The 22,179-nt window shown below is 52.6% G+C and overlaps 2 protein-coding genes and 1 long non-coding RNA gene across 10 annotated transcripts in view; 1 reads left to right on the top strand and 2 right to left on the bottom strand.

Annotated features, from left to right (window-relative positions):
* Positions 1-771, bottom strand: part of LIG1 (DNA ligase 1) — a 40,662-nt gene extending 39,891 nt beyond the window's left edge. The window contains exon 1 of one of the 3 annotated variants that reach the window (XM_059045740.2): positions 559-771. The gene's annotated coding sequence lies outside the window, so the exon portion shown is untranslated. Of the gene's footprint in view, positions 1-554 lie in introns of all 3 variants that reach the window. The other 2 variants (XM_067018347.1, XM_059045741.2) reach the window with 2 other exon arrangements.
* On the top strand, positions 771-21,300 carry ZSWIM9 (zinc finger SWIM-type containing 9). 4 transcript variants are annotated; one of them, XM_067018343.1, is made up of 4 exons: positions 771-1,028; positions 2,089-2,364; positions 11,393-11,705; positions 19,128-21,300. In XM_067018343.1, the coding sequence occupies exons 1-4, from the start codon at positions 844-846 to the stop codon at positions 21,207-21,209; spliced, it is 2,856 nt and encodes a 951-aa protein (XP_066874444.1). In that variant the 5' UTR covers positions 771-843; the 3' UTR covers positions 21,210-21,300. The 4 variants fall into 4 exon arrangements, with proteins under 4 accessions (XP_066874444.1, XP_066874447.1, XP_066874445.1 ...); XM_067018346.1 differs by having other exon boundaries at positions 1,981-2,364; XM_067018344.1 differs by having other exon boundaries at positions 941-1,024; positions 1,981-2,364.
* Positions 12,226-19,363, bottom strand: LOC136792982 (uncharacterized). Of its 3 annotated transcripts, XR_010837648.1 has the most exons (4): positions 18,227-19,363; positions 14,859-15,155; positions 14,011-14,209; positions 12,236-12,690 (listed from the first exon to the last, which is right to left on the bottom strand). It is a non-coding gene; the product is annotated as an uncharacterized lncRNA (long non-coding RNA). The 3 variants fall into 3 exon arrangements; XR_010837649.1 differs by lacking the exon at positions 14,859-15,155 and having other exon boundaries at positions 12,226-12,690; positions 14,011-14,179; positions 18,227-19,216; XR_010837650.1 differs by lacking the exon at positions 14,859-15,155 and having other exon boundaries at positions 12,237-12,690; positions 18,227-19,198.
* Positions 21,301-22,179: the final 879 nt, after the last annotated feature.

Raw genomic sequence — 22,179 nt, 5'->3', positions numbered from 1 at the left:
GACCTTTCATAAGGCCTTTGCCTAGGCCTAGCTCTTACCACTGACTTTCCTCTGGTCCCACCTCCATCTACCTGGGCTCACCCCTTAAAGCTGACCACCTTCCTTTCAACCTTTCCCCCGGCCCCGCCCACTGTTAAACTTTTCCCTAGTCCCACCCCGTTCCAGGTGGGCCCACCTCCCCCGGCCCGTCCATCTTCCGGATGGCCCCGCCCACAGACAGCCTTTTCCCCGCCCCTCATCCCTATGTAACCACGCCCCTCCAAGGTAGTCCCGTATCTGGGACTACCTGGTCCAGGCCTCTCTTCAGACCCTGTCCCGTACAAGGGTTTCGGCCCTCGTCTACCTTCTACCCGGCCCTGAACCCCCAGCGGACGCAGCCCCGCCCCCTCCTGCGGCCTGCTGCCCGCGCTCTCCCCTCCGCAGCGCGCTCCCCGCCGCCTCAGCGACCCCTACGTTCACTCTCTGCAGCCGACCGACCAGGCGAAGGCATGAGCCCCGAGTTTACGACACGCGCGCCGTTCCCCAACCCTGAAGCCCCTCACGGCCGGCGCCACTTGCCTCGCGCCGAGCCCGCGCGCCGCTGTGCTGAGCGTCACACCCGGAACCGCTCGGCGCTACACTGCAGTCCCAAATTCGCGCCACGGACTTCGCGCGCAGACTTCGGCAGGCGGGGGCGGGGCCGAGCCGAGGGGCGGGGCCGGGCGACGTCCGCGCCGCCGCCGCGCGGAGGACGCTGGGAGTTGTAGTCTCCCAGACGCGAGAGTGCCAGGAAAGGGGGTGAAGTGGGGCGAGCCCTCCCGCAGAGCACGCTGGGAAACAGCCCCGAGCCTTCTGTTGCTCTGGATGAGTGGGTGTGGCTGGGGGTCTGCGGAGCGACCGGCGGGAAAAGGGAGATTTGGTGGAAGCCGCTGCGCGACGCACGGCGGGAAGAGAGGCGGGAGGCCGCGCGGGGCATCCCGGGAGCAAGGGCCGGGCCGGGCCTCGGCGCGGGGCATTGTGGGATGTGGACGCCGCTCCGGGGCGGGTAGGTGAGTGGGGAGGGGCGGGAAGGGTGCACATCTGGGGGAGGGGAGAGGCACAGCTGGGTGGGACAGCCCGGATGGGAGGTGCCAAGGCAGGCGGGGCTGGGAGGGGTTGCGGAGGCTGGAGCCGGTTGGGAGGGGCTTCATGAGGACGGAGGCGCAGCTGGATGTGGGGGAGCATCTGGGGTGATGAAGCCCATCGAAGGACGACGGGCCGTGTCTAGGACGAGGACCCATATCTGGGGGAGAATGATAGATGGCGATGGGCGGAGGGGGCCACAGCTGGGCTGGGCGGTGCATCTGGGCAGGTGGGGACCACAGATGAATATTGGTGACACTTCTGAGAATTGGCCACAAGTGAATGGGGCACACACTTGTACGCGAAGGGGCCATACTAGGTGTGGGGAGTAAGTCTGGGTATGGGAGCATCTCTGGGAAGCAGAGGCACAGCTGGATGTGGCAACCCATATAGGGGTCACATGTTGGAGAGGAGCAACAGCTGCCCAGTATCTGAGACACATCTGGGGAGGAAGGAGCCACAGGTGCATGAAGAATATGACTGGGGCTGAGGGGTCCATGACTGGATGCGCAGAGCACATCCGGAGCTGGAGCATCTTTAGAGGCGGGCACAGCGGGATGTGGGTTATAGCCCCTGCGTGCCCTCATGGAAGGGGGAGTTCCAGATGAATGGAGGCACATCTGGAAGGGGAGGAGGTCCTACCTGGAAGCCGGGAACACGTTCGAGGAGGTGTCCACAATTGAGTTTAAGAATCATATATTGGGAGAGGGACCCCAACTGTGCCTAGGGATCACATTTATGGAGGAGGCGCCCAGAACTGGAGTTAGAGATCAGGATGACAGGTTCCAGCTGTCCCAGGAAGAAAGCAGGGGGGTGGAAGGAGGCCAAAGATGGGCTAGAGGTTCATGTGTAGAAATTAACGGGTATATCCCGCCCCAGGCCCCACCTGGATAGAGGCATCAGCACCGAAGAGGCAGGCCGAGAATGGAGGAAGCAGGACGCCTTGGGAGGGGATGGATCTGATATCCACGTGTCCTCCCCACTCAGGCGCCCCAGGATGGAGCCCCTACCCGGCACGGCAACGGGGCAGGAGGAGCAGGAGCTGCGGGAGAGGGCCTTCTTCTCGTGGGCCGAGTTCAGCCGCTTCTTCGACGCGTGGTGCCAGCAGCGGCTGGCGCTCTTCTTCGTCAAGAGCTCCATGCACCTGGCGCGCTGCCGCTGGGCCAGCGCGCCCCCGCTCTACACTCTCATCGATGTGCTCAAGTACAGCTACGTGCGGCTGGTGTGCAAGGACGTGCGCGCGCCCAGCCGGCCCGCCGTGGGGTGCGTGAGCTGAGCCTCCTGTCCTGCTGGGGGCTGGGGGGGAAGGGCGGCCCGGGGGAGGGGGGGGGCAGTGAGCCCTCACCCCTTAGACTGGGAGGTGAGAGATGCCAACTAAAACCGCTAAATACACCTTGAAGAGAAGCCGAGAGGGTCAAGGAGGGAAGCTTCCTGAGACGGAGACAGAGCCAGTTTGCTGGAGGGACGGAGGCACAGACAGAGGGTGGGCTCCACTTAGAGATTTTAACAGAGACCCGTGGAGAGGCAGGGAGCAAGATAGACACACACACCCAAGAGACACTTAAAAAGAAAATTCCAGAAACATGGAGACATGGCACCAGAGACACCAGCCAGCCAGAAAAACAGGTGAGAGCCAGATTTGGGACACCTACAAAGAGATCAGAGGCTGAGCTGCAGAGAAAGCCACAGGACAAAAATAGAAAGAAAAAAAAAAAAAAAAACACATCCATTCAGTAAATACATCCATTCAGTAAAAATCCATCCATTCAGGGCCAGGTCCCATGCTGGGAACTAGGGATATTTCACTTGGGGGAGTGGGGAGTTTAGCAAGACAGACAAATTCCCCGCCCTTCTGGAACTTTCATACCGGGCAGAAGACTGTCATGATATGAACAAGCTCACAAATAGTTCCCTCCAAATGTAATGCTACAAAGGGCTTGAGGGATCCAAGAGGGCTAGGAAACGTACCCAAGTGGCCAGGGGTGTTTTAATTGACCCCAATTTTAAACCCTAAACATTTCCCATACAATGTTGGGTTTCCAGCTTCCCTTCAAGCTCGGGAAGAGGCTGAGACCTTGTTCTCACGGGGCGGATGGCCACCCCAATTAGACAGGGCACTGGCGCTCAGGTTTGCCCCAGACTCCCCTGCTCTCTGCCACCTCATCCTTTGCTACATCCTTGTTTTGCCTGTCTGGCCCCTGTCCACGTGTGAGTTGGAGACCCTTGGGTGGCAGCCACGGACAGAGGGGTGCACTTAAGAACACAGGCTCTGCCTGCTGGCTGCTCAAGACCAGCTCCACAGCTTCCTGGGGTGGGTCTCTTTGGGCAACGGACTTCACATCTCCAAGCCTCAGTTTTCTCATCTCTGAAAGGGGGTTAGCGCAGCACCTGCCTCGTGGGGCTGTTAAGAGGGTACCGTGAGCAGGAAGGCGTTTACCCAGTGCCTGGAACACGGGCCGGCTGGGTACAGGAGAGCTGTTACAGGAGTCAAGAGCACAGACCGGGGAGCCGGCAGCCTGGGTGCCCGCCATGGCTCCACTGCTGAGCAGCCCATGACGCTGAGCTCGTGACGGCCCCTTTCTGGGCCTCAGCTGCCTCCCTGGGAAAAGGCGAGAAGTAATAGTATGGATGGCGTAGGTTTCGTGAGGATTAAGTGAGCGAGTACATGCCAGTCATTCAGAAGAGAGCCCAGGTGAGCCCTCGGAACCGGTGATTCTCACTCACAGTGAATTAAGCATTTATTGTGAGCATTACGGTTCTCGGTCGCTTACTCACTGCTTGTTCCGGAAACAGACTTGGAGATCCGGAAGCAGAACAGGATCAGACACCCACCATCACCCAGATACCTAGAACATGAGAGCTTGCCGGAAGCTTAGGCCCAGTCTGGAATCTCTCCTTGTTAACAGAACCCAATGCAAAGCAACAGACACTAACTGAGCCCCTACTGTGTGCACGCTCTTCGAGGGGCGTGTGGAACCCAGAGAGCAGGTCTCTGCCCTTGAGCAGCTCAGGATCTAATGTAGGAGACAAAGACACCCCACCCTCGCAAAAAAAAAAAAAAAAAAATGGCCCAAAGTAGTGAGAAAGACATTGAAGAGGGAGATGGAGGAGGATAAAAGAGGAATGGTCAGCTCTACTGAGAGTTTCCAGGGTGGATCTAGAAGGCTTCCTGGAAGAGGTGACCAGTAGTAAGTGGAGCCTTGAAGGATTTTCTTTGTTTATATATTTGTGTATGTACAGTATTTGACTTAAACACATGGCACATAATTACATGCAGGCACTGTCCCTCTACAAATATCGGAGGGGAACCAGGGGGCAGAAGGGATGGGAGGGAGTGACAGACCAGCAGGAGACAAGACAGTGCCTTGCACTTGGGCCAGGTGCCTGGGCAGACAGTGGGATATTCCCTGGAAGGGGGCCCATCACTTCTGAGCCCCTCCATCCCTCTAGCTGCTCAGGCAGGGCCTGACCAGTGTCACAGCCCAGGGACCTAGGACAGAGTCTGGAGAATTCGTATATTAGAAAAGGCAGGACATGTGGCTGGCATGGTGTCAGGCTCAGACCTGCGGGGCTGAGTCCAAGGGCTGGGACTTTATCCTAGGGCACTGGGGACCCCTGGGAGGCTGTGAGTAGGGTCAGCTCTGGGGGTAGGAAGACCCTCTGGGGTCTCATGGGGGATGGACTGGAGGAGAGAAGCCAGAGGCCAGGCAGGTGGCTGGGGCTAGGGTCCAGGGAACACACAGAAGGGCCGTCTTTCCGGCCGCCCCTTCCGCCTTTCCTGGAGGTTGCGCAGTGACCTCCAAATCACCGTCCCTGCCTCTTTCCCCTTCCAGCTCCGGCGCTCTCCCACTCTCCCCCAGCCTCTCACGGCACTTCCCTCGCTAGAACAGGATTACCAACTTTCCCCAACACACACCAGCCTTTGGAAACATAAAGATCTTGAGAACCTGAAAGATCCAGAAGAAATGGACAAGTGGGAGTACAAAACAAAGCAATGGTAGTTTTTAAATCTTTTTGGCTGCACCACGTGGCTTGCGGGATCTTCCCAGACCAGGGATTGAACCCAGGCCACGGCAGTGAAAGCCCGGAATCCTTACCACTAGGCCACCAGGGAAGTCCTAGCAATGGTACATTTAGGAGAAAAGAAGATGTTTGAAAATAGCAGCGACTTTTTTAACTAACTGTTTACCAGGTGCCAGCCCCTTTTCTAACCATATACATAATTTAATCCTCTTATTGAATCCTCTCAACAACCCTGCAGGGTCAGTATTATTATTAGCCCCAATTTCCAGAAAACTGGGGCACAGAGAGGTTAAAGGACTTTCACAAGATAACACAGCTGCTAAGAGGGAAAACCAGGATTTGGACCCACACAGTTTGACTACAAAACCCATGTTTTTTGTTGTTGTTGTTGTTGTTTTGTGGTACGTAGGCCTCTCACTGCTGTGGCCTCTCCCATTGCGCGGAGCACAGGCTCCGGACGCGCAGGCTCAGCGGCCATGGCTCACGGGCCCGGCCGCTCCGCGGCACGTGGGATCTTCCCGGACCGGGGCACGAACCCGCGTCCCCTGCGTTGGCAGGCGGACTCTCAACCACTGCGCCACCAGGGAAGCCCCAGAACCCATGTTTCTAATTACCATTCTATCTCCCTCTCCTCTCTCTCTCCCTCTCTCTCTTTGTTTCAGTCATGGATCGTTAATAAGAGAGTTGCATGTGTCGACACCCTAAGGATATTTTGGTCCTAGGTACCATGTGTTTTTGTGCGTTCATCCAAGAGGTTCGTTTTGAGCACCTACTATGTGCAGGGTGTATATGTTTTAGATGCTGGGATTTTAGTGAGACCACACATTCAGTGGGGAGCATTCATTACAGATGGGCATCGATCAAATCATCACCCCAATATGTGATGGAATCTGCCTGGGGATGGTCAGGGAAGGCTTCCTGGAGGAGTGATGCTGGCTCTGAGTTGTGAAGGATGAGTAGGAGTTGGAGTTAACTAGATGAAGGGAAAAGGATGTTTCGTGAAGAGGGAAAGAACTTACAGTAAGTTGGTTGCAATGGAAATGTGAAAAAAGTGGATGATTTGGAGAGTTTAAAAGGCATGATAGGACTTGTGATGGTTGGTTTTGGTGGGATGAGAGATCAGTGGTGTGCCTGGGTACCTGGGTTTCAGACGGGGGGATACAGTCATTCACTCATCGTTCGTTCACTGAACTGAGCACCTCCCAGGGGCCAGGAGCTGTTCTAGGTGCTTAGGATACAGCAGTAAACAAAACAGACTAAAATTCCTGCTCATGTGGAGTTTACCGTTACGGGGGGTGGAGGGTGGGTGGGGTGGGGTAGTATTATTCCCCCAGATAGATGGAAAGAAATGGCCTATTGAGGCTGCCGTAGACCATTGTGTGGGATACTGGGAACCCGCAGAGGGGACAGGCCATTCTCTGGTAAGATGCACGGCTTCCCAGAAGAGGTAACCTCCCCTGAGCGGGGGTTTGTTCTAGGGGCTGAAACACCCAGGCCCAAAGAGGTCAAACCAGAGAGTTTCCCCAAAGCCCGTGAATTTTTCTAGACAAATGTACTGGGTAGAACCCCATGAACTTGCCATTTTGGTAGGTCAGAAATGGCTGGGTGTTGGAAATTTGTTTGAGTTGCATCTGATACCATCATGGTGGCTCCACATTTGTATTTTATTTAGAATGATTTTACACTTTCAATTTTTCTGAATTTGCATTATTTTTGTTACTTTAAGTTAGGCAGAAAGTCTCAAATGCTTATGTAGATATTGAAACTCTGTCAGGCTCCAGGGTTTTACTTCGTGCAGAGAGGAGAAAAGGGGTGTGTCAAGAATCCCCTTCTGATTTAACAAAGACAATTCCTAAGTGTTTAGACTGGAGGTTCTCAGGGTGGATCCAAAGAAGGATCCCCCTCCTCAGGAACTGTTTAGAAAGAACGTAGGAGCATTTTGGGGGTGGGGTGTGCTACTGGCATTTACCCCCTGGGAGCCAGGCTCCTTAACTATATGCCAGGCCCCAGATGGTCTGTGTTACAAGGGTTGGCAAACTAGGAGCCCTTGGGCCAAATGTAACCTGCAGCTCATAAATAAAGAGTTATTGACACACAGCCACACCCATTCATTTACATATCACCCATGCTGTGTCTGCAGTTTAGCAACAGGACATATCTACGGGTCTGGCCGTTGGCAGAACAAGTTTGCTGACCCCTGCTCTAGAAACATGAAATCTACCAAAAATGCTGATCTTACCTCCCCTTGGAGAAACAAGGATTTCCCCTTGGAGAAATCTGCTTTCAGACAGCAGATGCCAATTTAAATATTATCAGGGAAATATTCTCTGATTTTCTTTTCCCCATTCTCTTTTTTTGTTTTGTTTTGTTTTGTTTTGTTTTTGTTTTTGAAATATTTATTTATTTGGCTGCATTGGGTCTTGGTTGCAGGTCTTAGTTGTGGCACGCAGGATCTTTCGTTGCAGTGCGCGGGCTTCTCTCTGTTTGTGGCACGTGGGCTCAGTAGTTGTGGCGCTCTTTCATTTTCTACCATGCTGGATGTCACTCCCTAAATTGATGTCAGGTGCTGGGCCATGCTCTTCAGTTTGAAAACCGCTGTCCGGGACAGACTCTTGCTCACACACACAGAGATGTATAAGGGAGCGCTCACTCAAGTGTTGTTTGTAAGAAGGGAGAACTGGAGACAACATAACAGTTGGCAGAGTTGCAGAGTGGAATATTAAGCAGCAAGTAATGAAACGTAAAAGTCTTGAAGAGCTGAGGAGTGAAAAAGCAAGCTACAGAAGGATATATAGAGTGGGATGCTTATATTTGTTTCCTGTTGCTGCTGGAACAACTACAAATGTAGCGGCTTAAAGTAATACAAATGTGTGACCTAACACCTCTGAAGGTCAGAAGTCCAACACGGGTCTCCCTGGGCTAAATCAAGGTGTCTGCAGGACTGCGTTTCTTCTGGAAACTTGAGGGGAGAATCCGTTTTGCTGCCTTTTCCAGCTTCTAGAGGCCACCCACTTTCCTTGGTTTGCAGCCTCTTCCTCCACTTTTATATACTTTTTTTTTTTTTTTTTTTATGCTGTACGCGGGCCTCTCACTGCTGTGGCCTCTCCCGCTACGGAGCACAGGCTCCGGACGCGCCGGCCCAGCGGCCACGGCTCACGGGCCCAGCCGCTCCACGGCACGTGGGATCTTCCCGGACCAGGGCACGAACCCGCCTCCCCTGCATCGGCAGGTGGACTCTCCACCACTGCGCCACCAGGGAAGCCCTCTTCCTCCACTTTTAAAGCCAAGAGCGTAGCATCTTTCAATCTTTCTCTGACTCTGACGTTTCTGCTTCCCGCTTCCCCTTATAAGGACCCTGTGATTACCTTGGGCCCAGTATCTTCTCCTCATCTCAAGATCCGAATTTAATCATGTCTGCAAAGTCCATTTGCCATGTACAGTAACATTGCCCAGCTCCTGCGACTAGGATGTGAATGTCCTTGGAGGGGGGCTGTCATTCCGCCCGACATCATGCTAGAAAGCAGAAATTTCCCAAGTAAATTTCTACTTATTTATTTTTTTAATTCATGTATTTATTTGGCTGCACCGGGTCTTAGTTGCGGCATACGGGATCTAGTTCCCCGACCAGGGGTCAAACCCAGGCCCCCTGCTTTGGGAGCACGGAATCTTAACCACTGGACCACCAGGGAAGTCCCCCAAGTATACTTTTTTAAAAAGTGTAACACATTCAGAAAAGTGCACACGTCCTGCATGTACAGCTTGATGAATTTTCCCCAAGTAAAATGCACATGTAACCAGCACCCAGTACGAGAGACAGAATACATCCAGTGCCAAGAAGCCCCCCTCCACCATGCCCCATAACCCCTCGGGGGAACCACTGTCCACCCTTTGGCCAGCAGAGGTTAGCTTTGCCTGTTGTTGAAATTCCTTTAAACTTCAACCATGTGGTAGGTCTTCTTCTGTGTCAGACTTCTTTCATCCAGCAGGTTTGGGAGATCGTCCATGTTTGGGGGCAGAGTAATGGTTTGTTGATTCTTACTGTTGATTAGTATGTTATTTTTAGGAATATAGCGCAACTTGTTTTCCTATTCTATTCTGTGTTTGGGTTGTTTCAAGTATTTGGCTAATATGAGTGGTGCCATTATGAACATTCTAGTACACACCTTTCGGTGCCCATCTGCAGGCATTTATCTTGAGTGGAAACGCTGTTCACAGAGGAGGCACATGCTCAGCTTCAGTATTACTGCTACTCAGTTTTTCAAAAGTGACTGTACCATTTCACACTCCCATCAACGACATCTGAGAGTTCCAGTTGCTCCACGTCCTCACCAACAGTTGATGTTATCAGTCTCTTTTATCTGCTAGTGTAAAGTGACCTCTCCCTAGGGTGTTTTTTTTTTTAATGAAATATACTTGATTTATAATGTTGTGTTAGTTTCAGGTGTGCAGCAAAATGATTCAGTTACCCACACATGTATATATTCTTTTTCAGATTCTTTTCCATTGTAGGTCATCACAAGATATTGAGTATAGTTCCCTGAGCTATAGAGTAGGGCCTTGTTGGTTATCTATTTTATGTATAGTAGCATGTATATTTTAATCCCAAACTCCTAATTTCTCCCTCTCCCCCCTTTTGCCTTTGGTAACCATAATTTTTTTTTTTTTCTGCGTTACACGGGCCTCTCACTGCTGTGGCCTCTCCCGTTGCGGAGCACAGGCTCCGGACGCGCAGCCTCAGCGGCCATGGCTCACGGGCCCAGCTGCTACGCGGCACGTGGGATCCTCCCGGACAGGGGCACGAACCCGTGTCCTCTGCATCGGCAGGCAGACTCTCAACCACTGCGCCACCAGGGAAGCCCCATAACTTTGTTTTTTATGTCTGTGAGTCTATTTCTGTTTCATGAATAAGTTCATTTGTATCATTTTTTTAGATTCCACATATAAGCAATATCATATGATATTTGTCTTTCTCTGTGTGACTTTCTTCAGTTAGTACGATCATCTCTAGGTCCATCTGTGTTGCTGCAAATGGCATTATTTCATCCTTTTTTGTGGCTGAGTGATATTCCATTGTGTATATATAACACCCTAGGGTTTTGATTTGTGTTCCTTTGATGCCTAATGAGTTTGAGCTCCTTTTCATGTGTACAAAGTTTTAAAACCTGGTAACATACCTTCCACTGTTTTTTTTTTAAAATGTGTATTTTAAGATATTTATTTATTTATTTGGGGGTGCATTAGGTCTTCTCTGCTGCACACAGGCTTTCTCTAGTTGTGGTGAGTGGGGGGCTACTCTTCGTTGCAGTGCGCGGGCTTCTCATCATGGTGGCTTCTCTTGTTGCCGAGCACGGGCTCTAGGTGCGCAGGCTTCAGTAGTTGTGGCTCGCGGGCTCTAGAGCACAGGCTCGGTAGTCGTGGTACACAGGCTTAGTTGCTCCGTGGCGTGTGTTTACAGATACATTAAAACATATGTGGGAATGCTCAATACCTAATTTGGGCAGTGGCTACCTCTGGGGTCAGAAGGAGGGAGGGGACTTTGTTGGGACAGGGTTCACAGAAGGCCTCAGCTTGCCTTGTTGCTATCACTAGATCAAAAGCGGATACAGGAGTATATGAAATGTTTTATTTCTTAAAGTTGATTGAGGTAAGTATAATAAACTATGCATTCACCTTTAATAGAGCTGGGGGGGGGGGTGCAGAATTCTAGCAAACGTACAGCGCTCCTCCACGTTCCAGACAGTGTTTTTCAGTGCTTTCCAGGTATCAATTCTTTTAATCCTCACAACAACCCTATGAGAAAGGTATGGTGATTATTACTCCCTTTTAAGAGGAAACGGAGGCCCAGAGACCTGAGGGGACCCGCCCAAGGTCACAGAGCTGGCATATTCTTAAGGCCCTCTACTCTTCTCTGTGCTTGAAACAATTGTTTTTTTAATTTTCATTGAAATATAATTGATTGACAATGTTGTGTTAGTTTCAGGTGTGCAGCAAAGTGATTCAGTTATATATGTATTCTTTTTGTTTTTAGATGCTTTTCCATGATAGGTTATTACAAGATACTGAATATAGTTTCTTGTTGGTTATCTATTTTATATACGGGTGCTGTGTATGTGTTAATCCCAAACTCCTAATGAATCCCTTCCCCTCCTTGAAGCAATTCTTAAATGTTAAAAAATCGTAACGAGCATAAAGGAGAGAGGAGAGAGGAGGCAGAAGAGGGCAGGAAGCAGGGTGATGTGACTGGCAGCCGTGGTCGTTCCTCCCGCAGGTCCCCCCAGCCCGGCTGCCCGGCTTTCATCATCGTCAAGCTGAGCCCGCTGCGGGACCGCCTCGTGGTGACAGAGTGCCAGCTGACCCACTCACACCCGGCCTGCCCGCTCGAGTTCGCCTACTACTTCCGCCCGGGCCACCTGCTGGCCAACGCCTGCCTTCCGGTGCGCACCACCAACAAGATCTCCAAGCAGTTCGTGGCCCCGGCCGACGTGCGCCGCCTGCTCTCCTACTGCAAGGGCCGCGACCACGGCGTCCTGGATGCCCTGCACGTGCTCGAGGGGCTCTTCCGCACCGACCCCGAGGCCAAGGTGGGGTCTCGGGAGAGGCAGGCGGGGTGGGGGGTGGGTGGGGGTGGGGCGGGGGGCGCGGCTGCGGAGAGCCACGCCCAAGACCCGCGGGCCGTTCATTCATTCATTCATCCATCCGCCCACTCATCCATTCACGCCTCTCATTCGTTCCTTCGCGTCTTCATTCAAGATTTATCGAGGCTTGGGGTGGTGGTCGGGGGCGGCCGCCCGCAAGATATGGCCCCGTCCCTACCCTCAGAGAACTCATCCCCTAAGGCAGCGCCCTCCACTAGAACTTTCTGCTGTGATGCGAATGCCTTGTGATTCCGCGCTGTCCAGTATGGTAGCCCCGAAGCCACACGTGGTCATTGGGCGCTTGCCCTGCGGCCAGTAGGGCTGAGGAACCGAATTTTTAAATGCCACTTGCAGCGATTGGCTGCTACAACCTTGCAGTTGTTCGGGGAGAAACCAATCATAGACGCATCCAAATATGATATTAGGGTCGGGGCTAGGAGGAAGAGGGTCCAGAGTGACACAAAGTGCTATTTTAAAAAAAATTGTTTTTAACTGAAACGACACACATAGAATATGCACAAAATGATAAGTATAGAGTTTGGTGAGTGTTCACAAAGTTAAAAACACCCCTGTGCCCACCACCCAGGTCACGTCTTAGTAGGGAGGGTGCTACATGACATAATACGATGGATTGGGGAAGAGAATGGTAAAGAAGAATAGGGCGAGGGCGTGGACAGTTGTAAGGGTGCTATTTTAATGTGAGTGGTCAGGGAAGGCCTCTGTGAGGACACGATGGTGAAGCAAAGGAGACAGACTGGAGGAAGGGGATCCCCCATTCTGTCTGCAGAAGGAAGTGAGTTCCAGGCAGAAGGAACAGCCAGTGCAAAGGCCCAGAGGCTGGAGTGAGATCCATATGCTGGAGGAACGGTGAGAATACTGCTCCACGAGGAATCTTTCTGCTGCTTTGATCCAACTTCAGGGCTAGGGTGGGCTTGGAGGGAAGGGAGAAGAAAGGGAGGAAGGAAGGAAGGAGGGGAGGGAGGGAGGGAGGAAGGAAGGAAGGAAATAAGGAAGGAGGGGAGGGAGGGAGGAAGGAAGGAAGGAAGGAAAGAAAGAAGGAGGGGAGGGAGGGAGGAAGGAAAGGAAGGAAAGAAGGAAAATCGGTTTCTCCTTCGGGCTGTGCTTTTCTCTCGTGCATGGAAGAGGTCCCAACTCAGGGTAGAGATAAGGGGTGAACCCACTCTCCAGAATCAAGTCCAGAGCACTCCCCCCATCCCCATCTCATGCCCAGTAACCAGCCCTCTTTCAATCCACCAACAGAAACCCAGCCCTCTATCCACGCATAGTATTGATAATACTTTAGGAAACGTTTATCAGGCACTTACTATGTGCTGGGCACTACCCTAAGTGCTTTATAAATTGTAATCCATTAAAATACCACTAGCACACTGTGAGAAAGGAATCCACCATTCTCATCTTCACTTTACAAATAAGGAAACTGAAGCACAGAGAGGGCAAGTAACTGGCCCGAGGTCACACAGCTACTTAACCACAGAGCTGGACTTCAGACCCTCGCAGTCTGGATCCAAGGCCATGCTCTTCACCACTCTGCTATTCCCCAGTTTGGAAATGAGGTTCGGGCCCCTCCCAGTCAGTTCTAGCTCTACCCTGGAAACACCCTATGTAGGGTCGCCTCTGCAAGAAGCAGCATATTCATAATGGAAAGCCTTCAATGTCAAGGGATCATCCTTTTAACGCCCAGTTTGGACGCTGTCATGAAATGTAGCCTAAACCAAGTTTGGCTCCTGGATCTGTGATTTGCCCCACCTTCATTTTTTAAATTGCATTATAGTTGATTTACAATATTGTGTTAGTTTCAGGTGTACAGCAAAGTGATTCAGTTATACATATAAACATATCTATTCTTTTTCAGATTCTTTTCCCTTATAGGTTATTACAAAATGTTGAGTATAGTTCCCCGTGCTACACAGTAGGTCCTTGTTGGTTATCTATTTTATATATAGTAGTGTGTGTATGTTAATCCCAAGCTCCTAATTTATCCTTCCCCTGCCTTTCCCCTTTGGTAACTGTAAGTTTGTTTTCTATGTCGGTGAGTCTATTTCTGTTTTGTATATAAGTTCATTTGTATCATTTTTTTAAGATTCCACATGTAAGTATCACATGGTATTTGTCTTTCTCTGTCTGACTTACTTCACTTAGTATGATCATCTCTTGGTCCATCCATGTTGCTGCAAATGGCATTATTTCATTCTTTTTCATGGCTGAGTAATATTCCACAGCATATACATACCACATCTTCTTTATCCATTCCTCTGTCGATGGACATTTAGGTGGCTTCCACATCTTGGCTATTGTGAATAGTGCTGCTATGAACATCGGGGTGCTTGTATCTTTTCAAATTAGAGTTTTCTTAGGATATATGCCCAGGAGTGGGATTGCAGAGTCATATGTTGGCCCACCTTAATATTTTTTAAAGAAATGAAGAAGTTCTAGAAAACCAAGAGACAGACCAGTGAAAGGGTTATTCCTTTTTAAAAACATTTAAGTTGGCTTTTTGATTATGTAAGACATTCACATGGTCCTAAATTCAAAAGGTACAAAAGTGTATGTAGTAAAAAGTACCCGTGTCACCTCCTGCCCCTCAGATCCCCTCCTCAGAGGCCGCTGGAGTATCAGTGGCTTATCCATCTTTTATATATCTTTCTGTTCTATGGTGCTGTCCAGTGAAACTTTCTGTGATGCTAGAAATTATGTGTGTCTGCACTGTCCAGTAGGGTAGCGCGTGTGGCTATTGAGTGCTTGAAATATGGCCAGTATGACTGAGGAACTGAATTCTTAATTTTTTTTTTTTTTTTTTTTTTTTGCCACAACGGACGCCATGTGGGATCTTAGTTCCCCAACCAGGAATTGAACCCGCGCCCCCTGCAGTGGAAGAGTGGCGTCTTAACCACTGGACCGCCAGGGAAGTCCCCTGAATTAGTAATTTAACTTAATTAATGGAAATTTCGACAGTCCCATGTGGCTAGTGGCTTCTGGATGGAACGGCACAGCTGTATACACAGATACATTTGCATGTCTTTATTTTTAACCTTATTTCCCCTTGTCCCCTCCCCCAGCAAGGCAGCTCGTTATACCCACTTTTCTGCATCTTGCTTTGTATACTGTGTGTGCCAGATGGTAGCATCTTTTGTTCTTCCTCTGGGGCCGGTCAAGTCCCCCTGAGAAAACTCCAACCGCTTGGCTGGAAGGCAGGTAAAGGCCAGGCTGCCAGCTTCTGGGAGCCATGCTGGGGAAGCGGGCCGGGGAGCCGGCCCTCCGTCAGCGAGATGCACGGAGCTTCCACTTCCCCCTGCCCCACCAGCAGATGGGCCCGGTGTCCCCAGGGCCAGCAACCCTCTCTGTTTTACCGCCTCCACAGAATAAATCTCCAGCCACCTGGGGGCGAGAAAAAGCATGAGCTTAACAGATCTGCTTCTTTTTTTTTTTTTTTTTTTTTTTGCGGTACGCAGGCCTCTCACCGCTGTGGCCTCTCCCGTCGCGGAGCACAGGCTCCGGACGCGCAGGCTCAGCGGCCACGGCTCACGGGCCCAGCCGCTCCGCGGCACGTGGGATCTTCCCGGACCGGGGCACGAACCCGCGTCCCCTGCATCGGCAGGCGGACTCTCAACCACTGCGCCACCAGGGAAGCCCAGCCCCTAAGTTTTCTCTTTAAGAATGAAAGTCAGCTTCTAATTAGGCAAGTGCTGGCCAGTTCCAGAAAAGTCTCAAGGCAAATACGTTTTGCTGTTTTTACTTTTATTCCTTTTCCCAAGGAGAAAAAGGTAAGAACTTACCTAATACTATAGGAACATGTAAGGCTTGTTTTTTTCTTTTTAACCCTTTATGCCTATTAAAATTTTCTTTTTTTAAAAATTGAAGTATAGTTGATTTACAATGTTGTGTTAATTTCTGCTGTACAGCACAGTGATTCTGTTATACATACATATACATGATTTTTTATATTCTTTTCCATTATGGTTTATCACAGGATGTTGAATATAATTTCCTATGCTGTACAGTAGGACCTTGTTGTTTATCCTTTTTTTTTTTTTTTGGAGATGTATTTGACCTATAACATTCTATTAGCTTCAGGTATACAACATAATGATTTGATAATTGTATATATTGTGAAACGATCACCCCAGTAAGTCTAGTTCACATCCGATGACTTTTATCTTTACGTTAGTTTCTAGACCAGCACCGTCGAATAGAACTTTCTGTGGTGATGGAAATGTCCTCTATCTGCACTGCCCCATAGAGCAGACACTAGCCTCACGTGGCTATTGAGCAGTGAAATATGACCAGTGTGACTGAGCAAGTGAATTTTTATACCTTTTTAAATCTGAATTTAAATGTAAATCGCTACTGTATTGGACAGAACTGTCTTAGATGGAAACATCTGCTAAGATAAATTAACTCATAAAGTAATAGTAGGTGTAAAAATTAATGATGGTTGAAAAAAATGATAGTGGTATTGTAACCGATTCAGTAGTAAGCTGACTAGGCTTTTCCATAAAATTTATTGAATGCCTCTCCTATTTAAGATGCTGAATGTATAATTTTAGGGTGAGGAAAGCAATTTTCTTGCTCTTTTTGGACTCCACTAGACATTTTTTTTAAAAAATAGAGTTGTTTTGTTGTGTTCTTTGGCTTTGGGGTTTTGTTTTGGGTTTTTTTTTGGTCTTGAAAGTGGAGAACTGTGCATTGTATTTTAACTGGTTTCATAGGACGAGGTCAGATTATGGCAGAATGGTTTGTGAAGAGATAGATCTGTGTTTAAACTGTATTCCAATCCTGGTTCTGCAGCCGTGGGCCAGCTCTGCAGGGCCTGGCTGAAACATTCTAGCCGTCTGCCTGGTATAGGGGACCCTAGCTCATCGCTGCTAATCTCCCTACCCCACTAAGTGGCTTCTGTGCAAAACTAATGAGGCCAGAGTGGCTGAGGCCAAGGCAGACGAGAGGGACAGAGATGAGGTCCAAGGATCTGATCGCCCAGTGCACAGCCGTGGCCTGAATTCTGGATTTGACTTGCAGGGTGATGGGAAATTCTGGGAAAGGTTTTTAAGGAGGGGAGGGGTTGATCTGGTCAGAGTCTTGAAAATGCCCCCCAGCAGCCGTGTGGGGGACAGGGAGAGACAGGGAGCCCAGGCAGAAGCGGCTACAATAATCCAGGTGACAGATGGTGATGGCTCTGACCAGTGGCCGTGGGGGTGGGGAGAAGGGGTCAGATTCTGAAGGTCGCTGCTAGGATCTGGGGATGGACTGCATGCAGAGGAGCTAAGAATCAGCCCTGAGTGCCGGGGCCCTGAGCTATAACGTGGATGGTGGAGCCGTTGTGGAAGTGACGGCCGACCAAGGTGGGGCAGGTGGGTGGGCAGTGAGAATCAGGGGTGCCTTCGGGCCATCAGTCTCAAGGGACACGTGAGCTGTCTAAGGGTCCATGCTGCTGCAGAGACGGGTAAGTAGGTGGGTCTGGAGCCTGGAGATACAGAACTGGGAGTTATCAGCTTAGACATGCTAAAGGCCATGTAACTGGATGAGATCACCTTGGCTGAGCCTAGAGACACGAGAGAGGAGAGGAGAGGGCCTGGACGAGCTCTGCAGAGCAGCAACATTTAGAGGTGGAGCAGAGGAGACGGCTGGGAAGAAGGAGGAAAGCCAGGAGTTTCTCAGGGTGACAGAAGCCCAAAGAGACCTACATTCCAGAAAGGGGACAGGATCCCTGTACTGAATGCTGCTGAGAACTCAAGTGAGACGGTAAAGATACTGAGATTTGTTACACGCGAGGCATCATTCCAAGCTTTGGAAACGGATAATCTCTATTTAGCCTCACCGCAAGCGTTAAATAGACATATATTCCCACTTTGCATAAAAGGAAACTGAAGCTAAAATGCCAGAGGAGGGAATTCCCTAGCGGTCCAGTGGTCAGGACTCCACACTTCAACTGCCAGGGGCCTGGGTGTGATCCCTGGTTGGGGAACTAAGATCCCACAAGCCAGCTCGGCGCAGCCAAAAACAAATGCCAGGGGAAGTGACTTGCCGGAGGTCTCACAGCTAGGGAGAGACAAAACCAGGATTCAGAACTAGGATTCAAAGCCACGATTCCCTGACCTTCCACTCCAGAGACGTGGCCAGTGGATATCACCGCACATTCATTCACTCACTCATTCGGGATGTATTGAGCTGTGGCTCAGGCCAGGAGCCATTCAAAGCATCAGGGGATGCAAAAGTTAAATGAAGCAATATCCTTGTGGGGCTTACGTCTTAGGGAGGGCAAACAGGCAATAAGCAAAGCAGCAGATAACGATGTAACATGCTTCTGGCTGGTAAGTGCCATGGCCGGAAGCATCCAGAGAGAGCTGTGGTGTCCGCTTAGATGGGATGGTCAGAGAAGACCTTTACAAGCACGTGGTCTTTAAGCAGGGATGATAATTACGGTAATAAGGTCCCACTTCAAGAGCACTTACAATTTGTTGGGCGAGTAGTGTTGAATAATAGTAATATTATTTGTGCCAGGCGATCTTCCAAATGCTTTCATTCATTTCATCCGTCCAATCACACTCTCGTCATCATCATTTTGCAAATGAGATAGAGGTCAGGGAAGTTGCGGAAAGCCACACAGCCAGGAAACGGGGGCTCCAGCGTCTCCGCCCAGGCCGTCTGGCTCCAGGCGCTATAGCTGGACCCAACACTCCATGCATGAAAGAATGACTCTTCAGTTCCCAGAAAGGGGAACTGGGAAAGGAGGAGGTTAAGGAGGAAGCCGAGGCACAGAGAGCTCAAGTCACGTAGTTAAAAGCGTTGGTGACGCCGGGACTCAAACCCAAGCAATCTGGCCCCGCAGTCTATGCGCTTTACTTCTAGACCAGTGGCTCTCAAACTTGAGCGTGCGTGGGAATCCCCGGGAGGGCTTGTCAAAGCAGATTGCTGGGCCCCTCCCCGGGCATTTCTGACTCAGCAGGGCTGCGGTGGGCCTGAGAATACATGCATTTCTGTCAAGGTCCCAGTAGGCGATGCTGACCCTGCTGCTCCAGAACCTATACTCTGAGAACCACCGCCCAAGAGTGCCTCTGACCGCAGGAAGGAATGAATACCCAGTTCCTAGTAGGGGGAACTGAGGCTCAGAGAGGCTGTCGAGTGGGCAAAAGCACACAGCTCTTAGATGGTGGTGCCGGCATCGGAAACCCAGGCAATCCGGAATCCGCGTTTTTAATCATTCCCCTGCACTGCCTCCTGCTGGTCAAAAATGCACGCACGTATGAAAGAACGCATGAACGGAGTCCCGTTTCCCCAGAGGGGGAAATCGTGGTCGGGGCGACCCCGGGCACCTCCTGACTTCTTTCCCCGCCTCTCCGCCCCCGCCCGCAGGTGAAGCTGGTGTTCGTGGAGGACCAGGCGGTGGTGGAGACCGTGTTCTTCCTGACATCGCGCACCCGGGCGATGCTGCGGCGCTTCCCGCGCATGCTCCTGGTGGACCGGCTGCCGGGACTGCAGGGCGCGCTGGATCTGCTGGCGGTGCTGTGCGTGGACGGCGCGGGCCGCGCGCGTCAGGCCGCCTGCTGCGTGGCGCGGCCCGGCACTCCGAGCCTGCTGCGTTTCGCGCTGGCTTCGCTGCTGCAGAGCGCGCCCGACGTCAAGGGCCGTGTGCGCTGCCTCACGGCCGGGCCGGAAGTGGCGGCACAGCTGCCCGCCGTGCGCCAGCTGCTGCCGGGCGCGCGCGTGCAGATCTGCCGGGCGCAGGGCCTGGAGACGCTCTTCAGCAAGGCGCAGGAGCTGGGCGGCGCCGGCCGCGAGGACCCGGGCCTGTGGCCGCGCCTGTGTCGCCTGGCGGGCGCGTTGTCGCCCGCCGCCTACGCCGAGGCGCTGGCCGAGCTGCGCGCCCACGGCCCGGACGCCTTCGTCGATTACTTCGAGCGCAACTGGGCGCCGCGCCGCGACATGTGGGTGCGTTTCCGCGCCTTCGAGGCGGCCCGCGACCTGGACGCGTGCGCCCTGGTGCGCGGCCACCGCCGGCGCCTGCTGCGCCGCCTGAGCCCCTCGCGCAGCGTGGCGCAGTGCCTGCGCGACCTGGTGGCCATGCAGTGGGCCGACGCGGCTGGGGAGGCGGCGCCGGATGTCTCCGACGATGGGGGCCCTTGGCTGGAGGGTGAGCTGGGGAGGGGAGCCCAAGTGGAGAACGAGAGGATGAAGGGCCTGGAAACCGGAAACTGGGGCGGGGCGCGGAAGGAAGGAAGTTTTCGGAGAGAAGGCCAGTTAGAGAAGGAGTGGGCCAGAGGCCCGGAGACCAGAGACCGGGAGGGGGCTCAGGTAGAAAGTGAGAAGGGGAGAGGGTTGCAAATCCGAGACTGGAGAGGGGTCCACTTGGAGAACCAGAAGGTGAGAGGGCCCGCGATCAGAGACTGGAGGGGGGGCCCGTTGGAGGGTGAGAAAGACTGGGGACTGGAAGGTTATATCTGGAGGCTGGCCCAGCTGGAGGATGGAAGGATTAGGCTGCTGGAGACCCCAGACGGGAGGGGGACCCTGTTTGATTATGAGAGAGCCAGCAGTCTTGACGGGAGCTCCTGGAGGGGGGCCCAGTTGCACGATGAGAGGGTAAGTGGACTGAAAACCAGAGACTGGAAAGGGCCGCATTTGGAAGCAGAGAAGGAAAGGGGGCTGGAGGTCAGAAACTGGAGGAGGGTCCATGTGGAGAAGCCCCTGGAATTGGTCCCCGAGAACAGAGACCTAAGGGGGCCCCAATGGGGAGATGGGAGACAGAGAGGGCCAGAGACTAGAGAAGAGCGCGCAGTGAGGTTGGGTGTCAAAAGGAGAAGGGGCCTGGAGGATGTAGTTGTGGTCCAGCTGGGGGACACAAGGGTGACAGGCCTGGAGAATGGAGACGGAGGGGGAGCCCAGGCTGGGGGCCGCAAGAGCAGAGGAGGGCAGGGCATGGAGTGTGGGGACACAGCAGGGGGCCGTCTAGGGCTGGGGCATGGAGTCACATGCAGCACTCCCGTGGGGACTGTGTTGGAGGGTGACCCAGAGTGGGCAGTGACAAGGAGGACATACCTGGCGGCCGGAGAGAGCGCACAGGAAGGAAGTGGAGGAGAAGGCGCAAGGGAGTCAAAGAGGCCCTGCTGCCCCTCGGAGGAGGAGGAAGTGGACTGGGAGCCCCTGGCCAAGTTCCGAGCGGCCTGCGGGCCAGAGCTGGCAGAGCTGGTGGCCGAAGAGCTGGCCTTCGCCCGGCAGCACGGGACCCGCGGTTTCCATTGGACAGGAGCTGGCTTTGCCCTGAAGGATGGCACCTCGGACTTCTTCCTGGACGGAGCCCTGACGCGCTGCAGCTGCTCCATCCATGCCGCCCGGCGTCTGCCCTGCCGCCACCTCTTCGCCGCACGCCTGCTCACGGGGGCAGCCTTATTCCACATGGAGCTGCTCAGGGATTGCTGGGGGAGAGCCCCCGAGCCCTGAGCCTGCCCGCACCTGCCCGTCACCCTCCACGGTGGGGGCGGGAGGGCATTCTTCGATCCCAAAGATAACAGGGCTGAGCCCAAGGAGGCCACCGCAGTCCCCCCCGGCCACCTCCTGGGGCATCCAGCGACTTCCTCTGGGCAGTTTGCCTCTCTGGGTCCGAGGGGAAGCAGGCGGTGTGGTCTCGGAGGTCCTGGAGCCGCAGCTGTGGCAGATGGTGGTGGCCAGGGTGGATTCTGAGGGCTTCCCTCCAGAGAGGAGATGTGTGTGGCGAGAGGGTGTAGACAGGGTCAGGTCCGGCCAGGAGAAGGAAGGGGATAAAGCTGGGGGAGGGGAGGACACGAGGATGTGGGGAGAGCCTGGCAGGAGGAGGGAAAAACGGGGGGTAATGAAGAGGAGGGAAGGGGGGCAAAGACAAAGGGAACACAGAAATGGAGGAGAGAGGACAAGAAAGGAGGCAGAAATGGAGAAGAAATGGGGACAAATGGGAAGGGAGGAGAGGAGAGCGGGGTGGGGGAGGGGAGGAGGAGACAAGGATGGAGGAGAGGGAAGAGAAAAAGGAGATGGCAAAGGAAAGGAATGGGAGAGGAGGGAGAGAAGAAACGAGAGGGGAATGACTTGGGGATTTCTCTAACGCCTGGAGTCTTGGAGCCCCTTCACCTTCCGGTTGGTCGTTCCCGGAAGAGGGGGCCCTGGGAGTCTGGTGGGATGGGCCGGAGGCTCTCCAGTGGGGGAGGGGAACCCTCTGGACTTCTGTGCTTCAAGATTGGAATAAAACAGTATTATTTTGGTTTCCGTGCTGAGTTCTTGGCTTGTGGGGGAGGGTGGGAGGCCCAGACCCAGAGGGCCACTGAGATGGTCCAGCATTCTTTGACTTTTTCTATCAACAGGCCCTACTGTTGTTGGAATGCAGGCACCCAAAATGAATCCATCTTCATGGCAGCTCAGGCCTCCTCCTCCCTTGCCCGGA

The sequence above is a fragment of the Kogia breviceps genome, chromosome 18, assembly GCF_026419965.1.
Source record: "Kogia breviceps isolate mKogBre1 chromosome 18, mKogBre1 haplotype 1, whole genome shotgun sequence".
Classification (NCBI taxonomy): domain Eukaryota; kingdom Metazoa; phylum Chordata; class Mammalia; order Artiodactyla; family Physeteridae; genus Kogia; species Kogia breviceps.
Note: the sequence above shows the minus strand (reverse complement) of the source record. Positions and strands in the feature narration are given on the sequence as shown.